Raw genomic sequence first — 15,780 nt, forward strand, 5'->3', positions numbered from 1 at the left:
GCCTCCTGCCCAGCTTCGTCCCTCGGCTGCATCCCTTCAGAAAACACTAAAGCAACAACATTGGCCGATTTCTGAGTTTTTCTCTGCTTGGTTTCTCCCAGCTCAAGGATTACCGCCTGGAGTTCAGCAAGTGGTGGGTGAACAAGTTTAAAACCATCAAGTTTCCTTCTCAGGGGACAATTTTTGACTATTACATCGATCCAGAAACGAAGAAATTCATGCTTTGGACTGAAAAAGTGCCAAAATTCGAACTCGATCCTGAAGTCCCTTTACAGGTATTTCCCACAAGCTCTCCATGTTTATGTGTTTTATTTGGTTATTACTCCATGGTCTTCCCCCGAGCAACGCTGGGCAGGGCCCTGCACCTAGAGCGGCGCAGGGATTCGCGCCGGCTCTGCCACGCTGCGCAGGCTGGTGGCACCCGGCAAACGCTGTGGTTTTCTGTGGTTCTGCTTCACCCCACGGAAACCTCAGCAAGTGCTGCAAGTTGCAGCTCTTCTTTTTTTAATTATAGATTAACCTGTGGCTTCATAGATTCTCATGAAATAATTATAACTATTGCCTGAATGCAAAAACATACTTTAAAACTTTATTTGCATGTCTTTTGAAATGCTAACCTGAAGGAGGGGGGTTGTGTCAAAGATGTCAGGGGAAGGGCAATGTGCTGCAGCTGAATTTGGCCCGTGCATTGGCTGAGCAAAGACACAGGGGACAGTTTCAGGAACGGTGCTGTGTTGTTTTGTTTTAATAACTCACTTTTCTGACAGCTCCTATTTTTGGTCAGAAAGTCTTTAGAACAACCAAGCACCTGAGAACTTTTGCTTTAGAGAGGAACCAGGTTTGTATGGAGAGAGAGCATCCTCCGTTAGACCAGCAGGCATTGCTGAGAAAACCAGGGAAGGCTTCTGGTGCGCTGCCCGCTGCTCTAAGGGAGATCCCACCTCTGCCTGCAAACGTCGACTCCGGCAGCAAGAGGTGAGCTCCGGGGATTGATGGCGCGATTTCTCCAGGCCTCCATGGTGCACACGACAGAGACCATTCGTGTACGCTACTTCATGGACCTACTGATGGAGAAACAGAGGCCGGTGATGCTGGTGGGGAACGCGGGGACGGGAAAGTCAGTCCTGATGCGGGACAAGCTCGAAGCACTCAGCGCAGATGAATACCTCGTGCAGTCTGTGCCCTTTAACTTCTACACCACCTCAGCCATGCTGCAGGGTAAGGCTGGCCCCAGCCGGCAGCCGGCCCCGTGCTGGGCTGTGCTGCACAGTCCCCCGGCGCTGCCCCACCGCCCACCCGCTCCTCTCGCTGCAGCTGTCCTTGAGAAGCCCCTGGAGAAGAAATCAGGGAGGAACTACGGCCCACCCGGGACCAGGAGGCTTATCTACTTCATTGACGACATGAACATGCCGGAGGTGGACAAGTATGGCACCGTGGCACCACACACGCTTATCCGGCAGCACATGGACCATGGGCACTGGTAGGTGCCCGGCCAGTGGCCCCCACTGTGGGGGCTTGGTGACCCTCTGCCAGGCAAACCCGTGCCGTGCTGGCACCTCTCCCATGCCAGGGGAGCCATGCCCTGCCTGTGCTGCCTCCTGTGCCATGGTGCCGGCGGAGCTGTGTTGCCTCCTGTGCCACGGTGCCGGCGGAGCCGAGCCGCCCATTCCCCCCAGCTCGTTCCCGGAGCTGCTGGGAAGGCTTTGGCAGAAGAATGGGAAAACTCTCTGCAGGCAATTCCAAACCCCGTCCAAGGCAAACAGCCCTGCTGCCAGGCCGGCAGGGGAAGCCCCGGCGGGGGATCCCCGTGCTTGGCAATGCAGCATGCGGTGCAGGCGGTGGGGAGGGCTTGCTTGGTAAGGGAGGGAGAGGTGACGAGTGCTGGCTGCCGTGGCGGGGTTTGGGGCCAGGTCTGGCTGTGGGGCGCGGCAAGGGCCCCACACAGCATCGCCAAGAGTGGTGCCGGACTGTGCCGAGCTCCGGGGGAATGGCGATCCCCACTCCTGCCTCCCCTCAGACGGAGCTCCACAGGGTCGGTGGGGCACAGCCCAACGGGAGGAACCTGTCCCTGGAGAAAGCGTCATGGTGCTGGTCCCCGCACAGGTACGACAGGAACAAACTGACCCTGAAGGACATTCACAGCTGCCAGTACGTGGCCTGCATGAACCCGACCGCAGGGTCCTTCACCATTGACCCCAGGCTGCAGGTACGCAGGACCCGCGGGGCCGGGTCTGTGCCCCAGCAGGTTTCGTCTCCTGGGACTGGAGCCTGGAGGAGGTGGGATGGAGTGGGATGGGGTGGGACGGGGTTGGGACATGGTGGGGGACCTCGTGGTTCTGGCTGCACGTATCAGCCCCTGGGGGCAAAGTTCCCGCCTGAATTTTTGCCTCTTTCTGCAGCGCCACTTCTGTGTCTTTGCCGTGAGTTTTCCCGGCCAGGAGGCTCTGCTGACCGTGTACAGCACCATCCTCGCGCAGCACCTGGCCCTGCAGAGGATGCCGCCGGCTGTCCAGAAGCTGCAGCCCCAGCTGGTAGCAGCAGCGCTGGGTGAGCCCCTGCCACACCCGGGGGGCAGGAAGGTGACGCACACCGGTGTCGGCCCCCGGGGAACGCACCCACACCCGCCAGCACTGGGAAACCCAACAACACCACAACTGGCCAGTGCCACAGGAGCCCCACACAGCACCTCCGCATCGCGGCACGGTGCAAATGAAACCTCCATTCCTCCTTTTCTTCTACTCACATTCAAAACGCAGCATCGTGTCCCTAGAAATGGTCCAACTAAAACCTCAGGCTCATCCTACCTGCCAAAGGTCACGGAGCGGAGAGCGAGTCAGGCTCAGGGATCCCGCCAGAGGCTGCAACGGTCTCTGGGGACCTGCCTGCCCGCTCACCCCCCATTTCCTGCCAACAGCTCTCCACCAGAAGGTCACGTCCACCTTCTTGCCAACAGCCATCAAGTTCCACTACCTCTTCAACCTCCGTGACCTCTCCAACATATTCCAGGTAGTGGGGAGGCTGTTCCCTTTAAAACACCCTTATTTCTTTCTCTCCTTCATCATGCATCCTTGCAGTGCACCGTGTCCTTGAAAAGTACCATGACCTCTTCCTAAAGACAACCTTTAAACTCAGCTCTGAGTAGCAGTAAAATAAACCCCTGAGGACTGAGGGATTTACATGTTTGTCAGGGTCTGTTGTTCTCCACCCCCGAATGCCTGAAAAGTCCCATTGACTTGCTGCGTCTCTGGCTCCATGAAGCTGAGAGGGTGTACGGAGACAAGCTCATTGATGAAAGGGATCAAAAAGGCTTCAGGAAGATGCTGGCGGAGACCTGCAGGAAGTTCTTTGATGTAAGTTGTGCTGGAAAATGAGGGGACGCCCCAGCCCGGTGGGACTGTGCTGCCAGGCTGAGCTCCCCGGCACGGGCTCAGCGGTGGCACAGGCAATGGTACCCCCCGGGTGCCCCACGGCTGAGCCCCATGGCTGGCGTCGCCTCTCCCAGGAACTCAGCGAGGACCTGGTATTCGCCAAGCCCAATGTCTACTGCCACTTCGCCCAGGGCATCGGGGAGCCCAAGTACCTGCCGGTGCCAAGCTGGCCGGCTCTGAACAAGCTGCTGGGGGAAGCCTTGGACAACTACAACGAGGTGAACGCGGCGATGAGCCTGGTGAGTGCCCTACTGTGGGCAGCTCCGCGCTGGGGCAGCGCTTGCACCACAGAGACACGGCTGCAGCATCACTCTCGCTCATGTTTGTACGTTATGGGGCGTTCACTGCTTTTCCTGGTGTGATTCAGAATATCAAACCTTCCCCTCCTGTTTTCTTCAGGTGCTCTTTGAAGACGCAGTGTCTCATATTTGCAGAATTAGTCGGATCTTAGAGTCTCCCTGGGGCAACGCGCTGCTGGTGGGGGTAGGAGGCAGCGGGAAGCAGAGTCTGGCACGGCTGGCAGCGTACATCAGCAATCTGGACGTGTTTCAGATTACGCTGAGGAAAGGCTACAGCATCCCAGACCTGAAGGTGAGAGCAGCTTTCCTCCTGGCCCCTGGGGCAGTGCCGCCTGCTCGCAGGATGGATCCTGCAAATGTGGAGCGGTGCTAAGCCCTGCGGTGGCTCCAGTGCCTGGGGTGGGTGCACAGGGCTCTGCTCTGCTCTCGCCACTGCATCTGTGCACCTTGCAATCTGCTCAAAGGTGCTTCCTGAACACCCACAAGTCCTGCCCCAAGGGGCCAGAGCGTTTCCCTGGCCAGGGATGGGCAGAAGCCGCTCGTGAGGGAGGTGCGGTGCAGGCAGCCCTGGCAGCTGGCCCCATCGCCGAGCAGAGCAGCCAGCACACAGCACCTTCCTGAAGCCACCTTCCCAAAAGCTCCTTCCCAAAGGCACCATCCTGGCTTCCCAGGGCGGCCAAGGGGCACCGGGGCTGTGCCAAGCCAGTCACTTTGGGGGGTTGAAGAGAGGTGAGGGTGACGGTTTCTCTCTCCTGCCCCAGCTGGACCTCGCCTCCCAGTACGTCAAGGCAGCTGTGAAGAACATTCCCACCGTGTTCCTGATGACGGACTCCCAGGTTGCTGAAGAATCGTTCCTGGTCCTAATCAATGACTTCTTGGCGTCCGGGGAGGTGCCGGGGCTCTTTCAGGATGATGACCTGGAAAACATTATCAGTGCCATGAGGCCCCAAGTGAAGTTCCTTGGATTGCAAGATACAAGGGAAAACTGCTGGAAATTATTTATAGAAAAAGTCAGGCGTCAGTTAAAGGTGGGTGGTCACTCAGGAGGGGGATTTTGTCAGTGCTCCTGACTTGCCTAATCCAAAACCTATTTGCAGACAGGACACAGAAAACCGGGTTTTCATTACACAGTGATGGATTTGGGTGAAAGATGTTTTCAAAGACTCCCCAGCCAACGGTGCACTCCCAACCCCAGGGGCGCAGCTCTTCACACCCACCTATTTACCTCCTTTGGGGCAGAGAGGGGTGAGCAGCCTCCACAGCCGTGAGCCGGCGCCAGGCTGTGCTGGGCGCTCGCAGGGACGCCAACGCAGGCACCGTGCTCAGCTGCTGGCCACAGCCACCAAAGCGGGTCTGGTGCTGGCCCCGAGCCCGCTGAGAGGCACAGGGTGTGCAATCACAGACCATCTCCCACATACTGGGAAAGGGAGTTAATGGGCAGGAGGCAAAGTCCTGGTCTCCAGCAGAACATCTGCAGCGATGCAGAACCCACAGTGATGCTCCTGTCACCCCGCATGCGGGCTTGGCCCCCGCAGCGGGGACGCCCCTCTCACCCGCAGTGCTCTGCCCCAGGTCATCCTCTGCTTCTCCCCTGTGGGCTCAACCCTGCGGGTGTGGGCGAGGAGGTTCCCCGCCGTGGTCAACTGCACGACCATCGACTGGTTCCACGAGTGGCCGGAGGATGCGCTCGTGTCTGTCAGCAGCAGGTTCCTGGAGGAAACAGGGGACATCGAGGTGAGCTGGGACCCCGGGTTGGTGCACACTGTGCCTGTGCACAGCCCTCTGTCCCAGGGGGCTGGGGAAACCAGGCTGCTTTGGGGAATGACCTGCACCTCTGCTGCTCTCATTGCTGCAACACGCCTGCGGATGGGGGTCTGGCATGACCCAGGGTTGACGGGAACAGCGAGCCATGGATGGGGTCTGGGATAAGCTCACAGCTGGCTCCAGGATCAGAGCCTGCAGCCCCACACTGTGCAGGTGGGAACAAACCTTTCCTCGTTTCCCATTTGTCCTTAAAATACCACCACAAATAACAGCCTGCAAACAGCAGCTTTTCCCCAGTGCAGCCCAGGTTAACCTGGGGGATTAGAGCCAGGAAAATCAGAGTGGGGTTTAAGAACCAGCACCATCAGTGCTGTGATCACCTACATTTCTTAGCCACGCGTTGTGCTGTTTAACAAAAAGCAGTGCTTTCCCTCCCGGCCTTTGTGGCTGGATCTAGAACGAATGCTGCGGTGAGGCTCGGTTCTACCCCAGCATTGGCACCGCATCCGCACGCAGCGGCTCACTGTCTGTGTTCCTGATGCAGCCTGAGGTCAAGGTCTCCATCAGCCGGTTCATGGCCTACATCCACACGAGCGTTAAGGAGATGTCCAAGACCTACCTGGCCATGGAGAGACGCTATAATTACACCACACCAAAGACCTTCCTTGAGCAGATAAAGCTCTACCAAAACCTGCTGTTGAAAAAACAGAGCGAGCTCACCGCCAAGATCGAGAGGCTGGAGAAGGGGCTGACGAAGCTGCAGAGCACAGCGTCACAGGTGCCTGCCACAGCATCGCTTGTGCATCGTGCCAGCTGCGGGTCTGACGCGTGGGGGGCGAGAGAAGGCGTGTCCCCGCAGGCTGGTCACAGTGGCCGCGAGGTTCCTGAGCCGTACTGAGCCACCACTGCGCGGCCGGGCAGGGCTTGGCAGGATCAGCCCTCTGATCCTCTCCATTTCTCCCCCTGTCAAGGTGGACGACCTGAAAGCCAAGCTGGCGGTCCAGGAGGCAGAGCTGAAGCAGAAGAACGAGGATGCGGATAAACTGATCCACGTGGTGGGTGTCGAGACAGAGAAGGTCAGCAGAGAGAAAGCCATTGCTGATGAGGAGGAGCTGAAGGTCCAGGCCATCAACACGGTGCGTGGTGCTGAGCTGGTGCCCACCACACCGGGGTCCAACACAGGACAGGGCAGCGTGAGCGCTGTCAGTTCCGGCTGCTCACCCCGTCCCATCCCCTCGCCTCCCCAGAATGTGGCTGAGAAGCAGCGAGCCTGCGAGACCGACCTGGCGAAAGCAGAGCCAGCGCTTGTAGCCGCCCAGGAGGCCCTCAACACGCTCAACAAGGTGGGTAACACCTCGGTGGGAAGCAGGTCCCTGGCTGGTGCTGGCGTCTCCACACCGGGGCAATGCTCAGCGGCCCTGCGGTCCCTTCCCAGAACAACCTGACAGAGCTGAAGTCCTTCGGGTCCCCGCCCCAAGCAGTGGTGAACGTGACGGCAGCTGTGATGGTCCTGACAGCCCCCAGGGGCAAGATACCAAAGGATAAGAGCTGGAAGGCAGCAAAAGTCATGATGGGAAAAGTAGACGCTTTCCTTGATGCTCTAAAGAAGTTTGACAAGGAGCACATCCCCGAGGCCTGTCTCAAGGCATTTCAGTGAGTCCGCGGCTGGTTCCTGCCCTCGTCCCAGCCCCGTGCCCCGTGCATCCAGGAGAGACCCTCACCCAGCGAGTGCAGCGGGGTTCGAGGGGCAGGAGTGGGGTCCAGGCGTTTGCTCTGCTCTCCCACCCTGCCGCCCGTTGGCAGCCCAAGCCCCAGGAGGAGCAGACAGGGCCACTGGCAGCCGTGGCACAGCGCGACGTGTTCTCTCGTTCCAGGCCTTACCAGTCAGACCCCAGTTTTGATCCGGAGTTCATAATGTCGAAGTCAACAGCCGCCGCAGGTCTGTGCTCCTGGTGCCTAAACATCGTTCGCTTCTATGAGGTGTTCTGCGAGGTGGAGCCCAAGAGGCGGGCACTGGAGGAGGCCAACTCCGAGCTGGCAGAGGCACAAGACAAACTCAGTCGCATTAAGAACAAAATTGCGGTAAGTGCGTGCCCCCCCGCCGCAGCCCCCAGCCAGGGCCGGCTGCTGAGCCACTGCTGTTTTCCTTGGCTGGCCCCCATCACGACCCCATCAACCACCGGCAATTGGGCTGCGGGTCACGACCAGAAGCCAAAAATGAGCGAGAAACAGTCTTATAATTCATATAACCTGGAGCCCAGGTGCAAGAGCTGCGTCGCCACGACAGGAGCTGCTGCAAAGCTCCTTCGGGTCTGCAGAGCTCTCTCCTGGCCTGGCAGCTTACTGCAGCTGCGCTGTGTGCGGGAGGCAACTGTAGGTGCGTTGTCTTTTGAAGGACCTGAATGCCAACCTGGCAGCTCTCACTGCAGAATTTGAGAAAGCTACAGCTGAAAAAATCAAATGTCAGCAGGAGGCTGATGCAACTAACAGAGTCATCACGCTGGCAAACAGGTACCGTGCAGATGCGGCTCCAGAAGCGCTGGGACCATGTGCTGCTCCCTGGCATTGCCTGGTGACAATGACACAGGGGTTGTGGAAGCATCAGAGCCCCTCACCCCCCCCAAAATTAAGAAATCCCAAGTATGAATTGGGCCAGAAATTTGGGCGGGGATGCACCTGCGGAGCTGCGCACCCCAGGTGAAGGCAGCCCACCTCTGTCCAAGGGCGTTTGGTGACGGCCGCCCTGGGGCATCACGGCGGAGACATGTTCCCCTCCCACCCCCCGCACAGCACTGGGAGCGGTAGCGCCACAGCAGCCACCATCTCCTCTGACCACCCCTCCCAGGCTCATCGGGGGCCTGGCGTCCGAAAACGTCCGCTGGGCTGAATCGGTGAAGATGCTCAGAGAGCAGGAGAAGACGCTGTGCGGAGATGTGCTGCTGGTCTCCGCCTTCGTGTCCTACGTCGGCTACTTCACCAAGAAGTACAGGGCTGAGCTGCTGGAGAAGCACTGGATCCCTTTCCTCAGGAGGCTGGCGGTGAGTGGCCATGGGCCCCATCCCGGGGTGCCTGGGGTTCCTTCCCCCCAAGCCCACTGGCACCGAGGGGCTCCCGCTCCTCTGTGGCCAGGCACCCAACGGCCCCTCCCTGGCAGGTGCCCATCCCCATCACTCCAGGGCTGGACCCCCTCAGCCTCCTCACCGACGCTGCTGACGTGGCTGCCTGGAGCAACCAGGGGCTGCCCAGCGACCGCACGTCCACCGAGAACGCCACCATCCTCTGCCACACCCAGCGGTGGCCCCTGGTCGTGGACGCCCAGCTCCAGGGCATCAAGTGGATCAAGAACAAATACGGGCAGGAGCTGCGGGCCATCCGCCTGGGTCAGAGGAGGTGAGTTGGGTGCTGCGGGGCGGCCGCGGGCTGGGGATGGAATGGCCCCCCCTTCCCCTGCCACCATAGGGGCAAGGGCACCCCCGTCTCCCATCAGACTCAGGACACCCAAAGGAAGCAGCGTTGATGGGGGCACCCAACACCTCCGTGGGCTCTGTGGGAGCCGGGGCCGGCAGAGCACCACTGGGGTCCCACCGGGGCACAGCAGCTGGAGGGTGCTCGCCTGAGCTCGCCCAAGCTCCCCGCAGCATGCGCACGCTCACCCTACGCCGCGCCTCCCCTCTGGGCCGCAGCTATCTGGACACCATCGAGCAGGCGGTTTCCGAAGGACAGACGTTGCTGATCGAGGACATCGGCGAGACAGTGGAGCCGGTGCTGGATCACCTGCTGGGCAGGAACACCACCAAGAAGGGCAGGTCAGCACACCCTGTTCTCTGGTGCTGAGGAGTTTCACCTACTCTGAGCAACCACTGCTGCCCCAAAACTGCCAATTTATGCCCGTTTGCATGACAGCAGCTGGGGCCTGATCCTTCCCCATGCACATGAGAGCATCTGGCCACATCCCCTAGTTTTCTCCAAGTATTTCCCACTGGGGACACTTGTTGATGTGATGTTTTAGACCATTCTGGTCTGCACAGTCCGTTTCATTTAGTGGTTTAAGAAGAGCGTGTTCCCTGGTGCACCCACAATAAGGTGTGATAAACTGGGAGGGTTCTCTTGGCAGACACAGAAGCTATTCCATGAGGGGGGTTTTGCTGAGAATCCCCTGCCCCATCTCCCCTGTCCCACTCAGTGCTGCCTGCCCCGGACACCACCACCCTTCCTGGCGGCATCCCCAGGGTCTGGCGAGGGCTGGTCCCCCAGGACTAGGGACGAGGCTCTGGGGCTGCCGGGGAGGGAGCTGTGCCATCCTCCCCTTGTATCGTGGCACAGTGCCTGCAAGCAGCAGCAGCCCAGAAGCTGTCTGAGAGCTGCAGGCAGGGCAGCCTCCGGTTCCTTCTGCTCCTCTGGCCTTTGCTGTGCCGGAGCTCTTTTGGCACTTCTGCCCTTGCTACGCCTTTTCCCGACCAGAGAAATACATCTTGAGTGTCCAGGAATGCCACGCGGGTTGAGGGTTTCTGTCTGTGACAAGTTACTGCCAAGTGTACAGTAATTAATTTGTTTAATTAACTGAACAGATACATTAAAATAGGAGATAAAGAAGTGGAATATCACCCCCGCTTCCGCCTGATTCTGCACACCAAATATTCCAACCCTCACTACAAGCCAGAGGTGCAGGCTCAGTGCACCCTGATCAACTTCTTGGTGACCCGAGAGGGACTGGAGGAGCAGCTCCTGGCTGCTGTGGTGGCCAAAGAGCGACCGGACCTGGAGACCCTGAAGGTACGAACCCGGCTGCCGGCAAGAAGGTAGCAGGGAGCAGCCCAGAGGAGCTGTGGTGCCTTTGCTGGCAGGGAGCAGTGAGATCTCACCTCCGTGAGCTTGCTGTTGCTTAGAGAGGGCTGAGCGAGTCCCGATCAGAGCCTGCCATCTGCATGGGCGGCTGTGGGTCCACCGTTGCCCCACAGAGCCTGGCACTGCCACGGGCGCGCTTGCTGCTCCACCCTGTGGAGCACGTCCCAGCACGTCCCAGGAGGGGCCATGTCCACCTTCCTCTTGCATCGGCACTTCAATGACAGCATGAAAAACTTGGCTGGTTTCTCAGAGACCCATAGCTCAGCTGACAAGTGCCTCAGTATGTTGCCTGGGCTGCATTTGTAAAGGGAGAATTTATAATTTGTAGAGGATAAAGTCAGCGGAACTGCTGATGGTCCACAGCCTGTTGCATGCAGTTTGTTAGGGAGCGCCCAGTTTAAGCCATGGCGATTGATGCCGCAGTTTCACCGCAGTATCTTGAATGATGCGCGTCTCTCTGGGGCGCTGGTGTTGTAGGCAAACCTCACAAAGAGCCAGAACGAGTTCAAGATCAAGCTGAAGGAGCTGGAGGACTCCCTGCTCGCCCGGCTGTCTGCTGCCGCAGGGGAGTTCCTAGGGGACACGGTGCTGGTGGAAAACCTGGAAACAACGAAGCTCACAGCCATGGAAATTGAGGAAAAAGTAAGCAAGCTGCCCCAGAGCTGGTGCTGCGGTGCAGCGGGAGAGCTCTCCCAGACCATGCTGGGCACCTGGTGCTCAGCGGGAGGTTGGGTGCTGCTTTGGCACGTGCCAGGATGCTGGATAACACCAACCTTCGTGTGCATCAAGGTTAAAGAAGCTAAAGTCACCGAAGTTCAAATAAACGTCGCTAGAGAAAACTACAGGCCAGCGGCAGAGCGAGCATCCCTGCTGTACTTCATCCTGAGTGACCTCAACAAGATCAACCCCATCTACCAGTTCTCGCTCAAGGTAGATGTGGACCAAGGAGGGAATTGGTTTGTAGGGGCAGGACAGGGTTTGGGGGATCACAGAGATTCAGTGTTTCAGCATTTATGCTGCTAACAAAACACCCAGCAGCCCAGGCGCTGAGCTGCCCGTCCGCCTCTTTCTCAGGCTTTCAACAGGGTCTTTGAGAAAGCCATTCAGCGCACGGCCCCCGCCGATGACATCAGGCAAAGGGTGATCAACCTGATGGATGAGATCACCTACTCGGTCTATACGTACACCTCACGGGGACTCTTTGAGAGAGACAAACTTATTTTCCTGGCCCAGGTTGCCTTCCAGGTAATATGTGCAAATGTTTGGGGCTTCTATAATACTGTACATGAGTTTATGTTGGTTTAGACAGGTTGTTCTCTTATTTCTGTGCTGCTGCTGAATGCCCAGTAGCTTCTTGCCTGGAGCGCAGCCCCTCACGCTAAGGCCGTGTGTGCTGGGGTGGTCGTGACGCTGCACTTTTAACTTGCCAGGTCCTGGCGATCAAGAAGGAAGTGAACCCAGCGGAGCTGGATTTTCTTCTGCGCTTCCCTTCCAAGGCTGGCGTCGCATCCCCCGTGGACTTCCTGCAGCCCCAGGGCTGGGGTGGCATCAAGGTTGGTCTGTGCGGTTGCCCACTGTGCCAAGGTGATGCCAACACAGCCCCCAGCACAGTGGATCCAGGGTCACCTGCAGCACCTGGGAGGGTCCACAAAGCCCCCCCATCCCCTGCGGCTGGTGGGACCCAGCACATCCCAGCCCCTGGCAGGGGCTGTGGGACAGCAGCGTGCTGGCAGTGCGGGGGTCTGCACTCAGCCCTGCGGCAGGCGGTGGGGTCAGCCGTTAAGCTGACCGAGCGCCAGAGACAGCCTGTTCCACCACTCCCCCTCCTCTGCACGTCCCACTCATCCCGGGGGCTGAGGGAAAGCGGGACAGGCTGCTCGCAACGGCAGGAGGACACAGCTAGTGAGGTTGTGCCTCGGCATCGTTTTGGACTGTCGGTGTCCCCTGTGTGCCCAGCTCCTTCCCCGTGAGCTCAGGGGTGTCCAAGCGAAGCCCCACCAGCCCGTGCGCAGCATCCCCGTTTCACCGGGCATCCCCGGCACACCGGGGATGCCTCTGGGACCCCCAGTGCGGCCGTGCCCGGCGGAGGGCAGGTCTGGCAGCCTGCCTGGGCTGGTGGAGCAGGGCTGAGGCACCCCTCAGGGGCTGGCTGTGGCACAGCACCATTCCTGCATGCGCACGGCTCCACAGGTACCCCCCCAGCCAGGGGGGGTCCCCGAGGGCAAGCAGAGCCCAGGATTGATTTAGCCCTTCTCTGCGGGACCTGAAGGTGCTCTCAGAGCTGGAAGAGTTCAAGAACTTGGACAGCGACATCGAGGGCTCAGCAAAGCGATGGAAAAAGTTTGTGGAGTCTGAGGTGCCGGAGAAGGAGGTGTTCCCCAAGGAGTGGAAGAACAAGTCATCCCTGCAGAAGCTGTGCATGCTGCGGTGCATGCGGCCGGACAGAATGACCTACGCCATCAGGTGCGCTGACGCCTGCTCAGGGCGCGTGGCACGGTGCTCTCCTGGCAAGAGCCCCGCGGCGTCACTGCACCAGCTGCACCCAGTGGCCACATTTGTTCCTAGCTGACATTATGGATTTATGTTTCTGTAGGAACTTCGTGGAAGAGAAGATGGGGAGCAAGTTTGTGGAAGGAAGAAGCGTTGAGCTCTCCAAGGCATACGAGGAGAGCAGCCCCTCCACGCCCCTGTTCTTCATTCTCTCCCCTGGTGTCGACCCCCTGAAAGACGTGGAGGCCCTGGGTGAGCCGCTGCCCCCTCCTCGGCCGGCACCAGCCCACGACGGCTGCGTGCTGCTGCTGGTTTGAGCAGTGAATGGCCGGAGCTGCACAGCCCCGTCTTCGTACTAATACTGACGAAAAAGGCGCCTCATGCTGTGGCGGTTTCCTCCCCTCCCCAGGCAGAAAGCTGAACTTCACCATCGACAACGGGAGGATCCACAACGTGTCGCTGGGGCAGGGCCAGGAGGCCGTGGCAGAACAGGCCCTGGCAGTGGCGGCCGCACAGGGGCACTGGGTCATCCTGCAGGTCCGTGGGGTCTGAAGCTCGGGGAGTGGTGGCAGCTGCTCCGCTCCCCCCGTCCCGGTGCATTAGCAGTCATGCATGGTCTCGCTGCTCAGCCCGCACAGCGGCTGGGTCCAGGCTTGTCCTCGGTGGGGGCAGAGCCGAGAGCAGGGAGGGGACCAGGGGCAGCAGCACCACCGGCAGCGGGAAGGCACAGTGCCGCCTTGAGCAGGGGCAGGGGGAAGGGGGCAGGGACGGGACACGGGGGGCTCAAGAAAACAGGGGAGGCTGCGGGGGGGGGGGGGGGCACAGTGCCACTTGCTCCCTGCTGGAGGGGGGGGAAACGCAGTACCAGTGGGCAAGGGCTGCGGCACGATGGCCCATTACCCTCACTGCACTACCACGGGCAAGGCAGGAGGCGAGGGGATGGCGAGGAGGAGGCACCTGTCCAGGACAGACAGACGTTCGGTGTGCACCGAACACCGCCGGCCTGTGTCAAGGGAACTGGAGAGGGGGCACAGAGTAGGAGACCGGCAACAGGGAGTGGAGGCCAAAAGCATGGGAGGCCATCCAAAGAGGGTGGTGGCCCTGCAATGGGGGCACAGGGTTTTTCGTGGTGTACCTCATGTGATGGCAGTGACACTGCCTGGGTTAGCTGGGTGTCCCCAGCCCAAGCGGTGCCGTGTTGTGCTGCACCTGCTCTCTGGGGAGCCACAGTAGGAATCTGGGGGGAACAAGTGATTCCCGAGGTTGTACTTCAGCCCAAGCAGCAGAGGAGGGGTTCCTGTTGCAGAACATCCACCTGGTGGCCCGGTGGCTGGGCACGCTGGAGAAGATGGTGGAGCAGCACAGCCTGGGCAGCCACGCCGACTACCGGGTGTTCATGAGCGCAGAGCCAGCCCCCAGCCCCGAGGCACACATCATCCCGCAGGGACTGCTGGAAAACGCCATCAAAATCACCAACGAGCCGCCGACGGGCATGTATGCCAACCTGCACAAAGCCCTCGACCTCTTCACCCAGGTACCTTTGTCCCACCACGCTGCTCTCCCCTGCTGTGGTCACGCTGTGCACAGCCAGTTCCTTTCAACCATTTTGGATCAGCGTGTTCAGCTCACCCCATCCCTGGGGCTTCACGGGCTGAGCATCTTTGGGGGTGTCACTGCAGACACGGACGCTGCGCCAGGACCCAGCCCACCCCCACATGTCCTCCTGGGGGTGCCCAGAGGCCCCATTTGTCAGGACGTGATTTAGGGGTAACCAGAGCTGCCCAAGGGCTCCCGAACCAGGGAGGGTGCTGAATTACTGGTGCCTTTCCCAAAGCTAAATGTTGAGCTGCTGCAGCTTGGTGCCACAAACAAGCCACCTTGACTGCCAGCGGGGTGGGGGGTGTCTGTATTCCTAATTTTTTTATAAACAAACGAGTGCAAAAATTAACCAAGTAGCAAATCTTTAAAAGATAATTTTACGCTGCTTTTTTTTTTTAAATAAACAACCTTCAGTTCTCCTTTGCCATCATCTGTTAATTTTCTTCAATAGCAGGCTGGCTGATAGCGATATTCACTCATTCACTTGCAAACCCACTCTCATTTTTATTCCACTGCAGGACACCTTAGAGATGTGCAGCAAAGAAATTGAGTTCAAACGCATCTTGTTTGCGCTCTGTTACTTCCATGCAGTGGTGGCCGAGCGGCGCAAGTTTGGCACTCAGGGCTGGAACAGACCTTACCCCTTCAACAACGGTGACCTGACCATATCAATTAACATCCTGTACAACTACTTGGAGGCTAACCCCAAGGTAAGGGACTGACTTACAAAGTGACCATATCTCAGCACAATACACACTATGACAGTCAACCTTTTTTTAAAAAATTCATCACTTTGCTGCACAAATGCCTTCTCTGGAGGAAACACAGCATTGCCAGTCGGTCTTCCCCTCCTCCCCAGAGAGCTGCCTGCACGCTCCGCCAGGCGAAGGTGCAGAGTCCTCAGCGTGACTGAGCTGGGTGGAAAGCGGGCGTTTAGCACCAAGCTGGGATGAGTGCCTGCTCTGGCTCACACCTTGGTGCTTTGTTGGGTTGGGTTTTTTTTAAACTACTTTCCACTTAAAGGGCAAAGCCTGCCCCGAGAATGAAGGTGTGATGAGTAGGATTGAGGTCTCACCCGTAGGAGAGTCCTGCTTTCACCTGGCCTTACAGACATGATCAACCTTGATCTGAATAGAGACAGGATGATGGGGGTTCAAAAAGTATCGATGGCTGTGTCCATACCGGGACAAGGTGGGCAAACACAAGAAACACCTGAAACAAGGTCCCCTGTCTTGCTCCCCTTCACTCTGTCACCGAGCCTCTTACGGGTCCAGGGTCTGTCCCGGGACACTGGACAGGCTGACGCAGGAGCCCTTGCTCCATGGCCCCGCGGCTCTACAGTCACATGCAGCTTC

At 58.9% G+C, this 15,780-nt stretch overlaps 1 protein-coding gene across 1 annotated transcript in view; it reads left to right on the forward strand.

The window, feature by feature from the left end:
* The window catches only part of DNAH17 (dynein axonemal heavy chain 17), a 38,681-nt gene that overhangs the window by 18,454 nt on the left and 4,447 nt on the right, over positions 1 to 15,780 (forward strand). Inside the window, exons 45-74 of the mRNA XM_059828272.1 lie at positions 102 to 275; positions 1,011 to 1,218; positions 1,315 to 1,480; positions 2,104 to 2,206; positions 2,400 to 2,547; positions 2,915 to 3,006; positions 3,189 to 3,350; positions 3,503 to 3,667; positions 3,828 to 4,019; positions 4,489 to 4,755; positions 5,300 to 5,461; positions 6,036 to 6,269; positions 6,463 to 6,627; positions 6,739 to 6,834; positions 6,927 to 7,144; positions 7,366 to 7,573; positions 7,887 to 8,002; positions 8,337 to 8,529; positions 8,646 to 8,881; positions 9,175 to 9,297; positions 10,060 to 10,264; positions 10,814 to 10,978; positions 11,126 to 11,266; positions 11,411 to 11,581; positions 11,767 to 11,889; positions 12,606 to 12,799; positions 12,930 to 13,078; positions 13,236 to 13,363; positions 14,133 to 14,360; positions 14,944 to 15,135. Of these exons, the coding sequence (XP_059684255.1) occupies positions 102 to 275; positions 1,011 to 1,218; positions 1,315 to 1,480; positions 2,104 to 2,206; positions 2,400 to 2,547; positions 2,915 to 3,006; positions 3,189 to 3,350; positions 3,503 to 3,667; positions 3,828 to 4,019; positions 4,489 to 4,755; positions 5,300 to 5,461; positions 6,036 to 6,269; positions 6,463 to 6,627; positions 6,739 to 6,834; positions 6,927 to 7,144; positions 7,366 to 7,573; positions 7,887 to 8,002; positions 8,337 to 8,529; positions 8,646 to 8,881; positions 9,175 to 9,297; positions 10,060 to 10,264; positions 10,814 to 10,978; positions 11,126 to 11,266; positions 11,411 to 11,581; positions 11,767 to 11,889; positions 12,606 to 12,799; positions 12,930 to 13,078; positions 13,236 to 13,363; positions 14,133 to 14,360; positions 14,944 to 15,135 (5,124 nt within the window). The remainder of the gene's footprint in view (positions 1 to 101; positions 276 to 1,010; positions 1,219 to 1,314; positions 1,481 to 2,103; positions 2,207 to 2,399; positions 2,548 to 2,914; positions 3,007 to 3,188; positions 3,351 to 3,502; positions 3,668 to 3,827; positions 4,020 to 4,488; positions 4,756 to 5,299; positions 5,462 to 6,035; positions 6,270 to 6,462; positions 6,628 to 6,738; positions 6,835 to 6,926; positions 7,145 to 7,365; positions 7,574 to 7,886; positions 8,003 to 8,336; positions 8,530 to 8,645; positions 8,882 to 9,174; positions 9,298 to 10,059; positions 10,265 to 10,813; positions 10,979 to 11,125; positions 11,267 to 11,410; positions 11,582 to 11,766; positions 11,890 to 12,605; positions 12,800 to 12,929; positions 13,079 to 13,235; positions 13,364 to 14,132; positions 14,361 to 14,943; positions 15,136 to 15,780) is intronic.

This window comes from Gavia stellata, chromosome 22, assembly GCF_030936135.1.
Source record: "Gavia stellata isolate bGavSte3 chromosome 22, bGavSte3.hap2, whole genome shotgun sequence".
Classification (NCBI taxonomy): domain Eukaryota; kingdom Metazoa; phylum Chordata; class Aves; order Gaviiformes; family Gaviidae; genus Gavia; species Gavia stellata.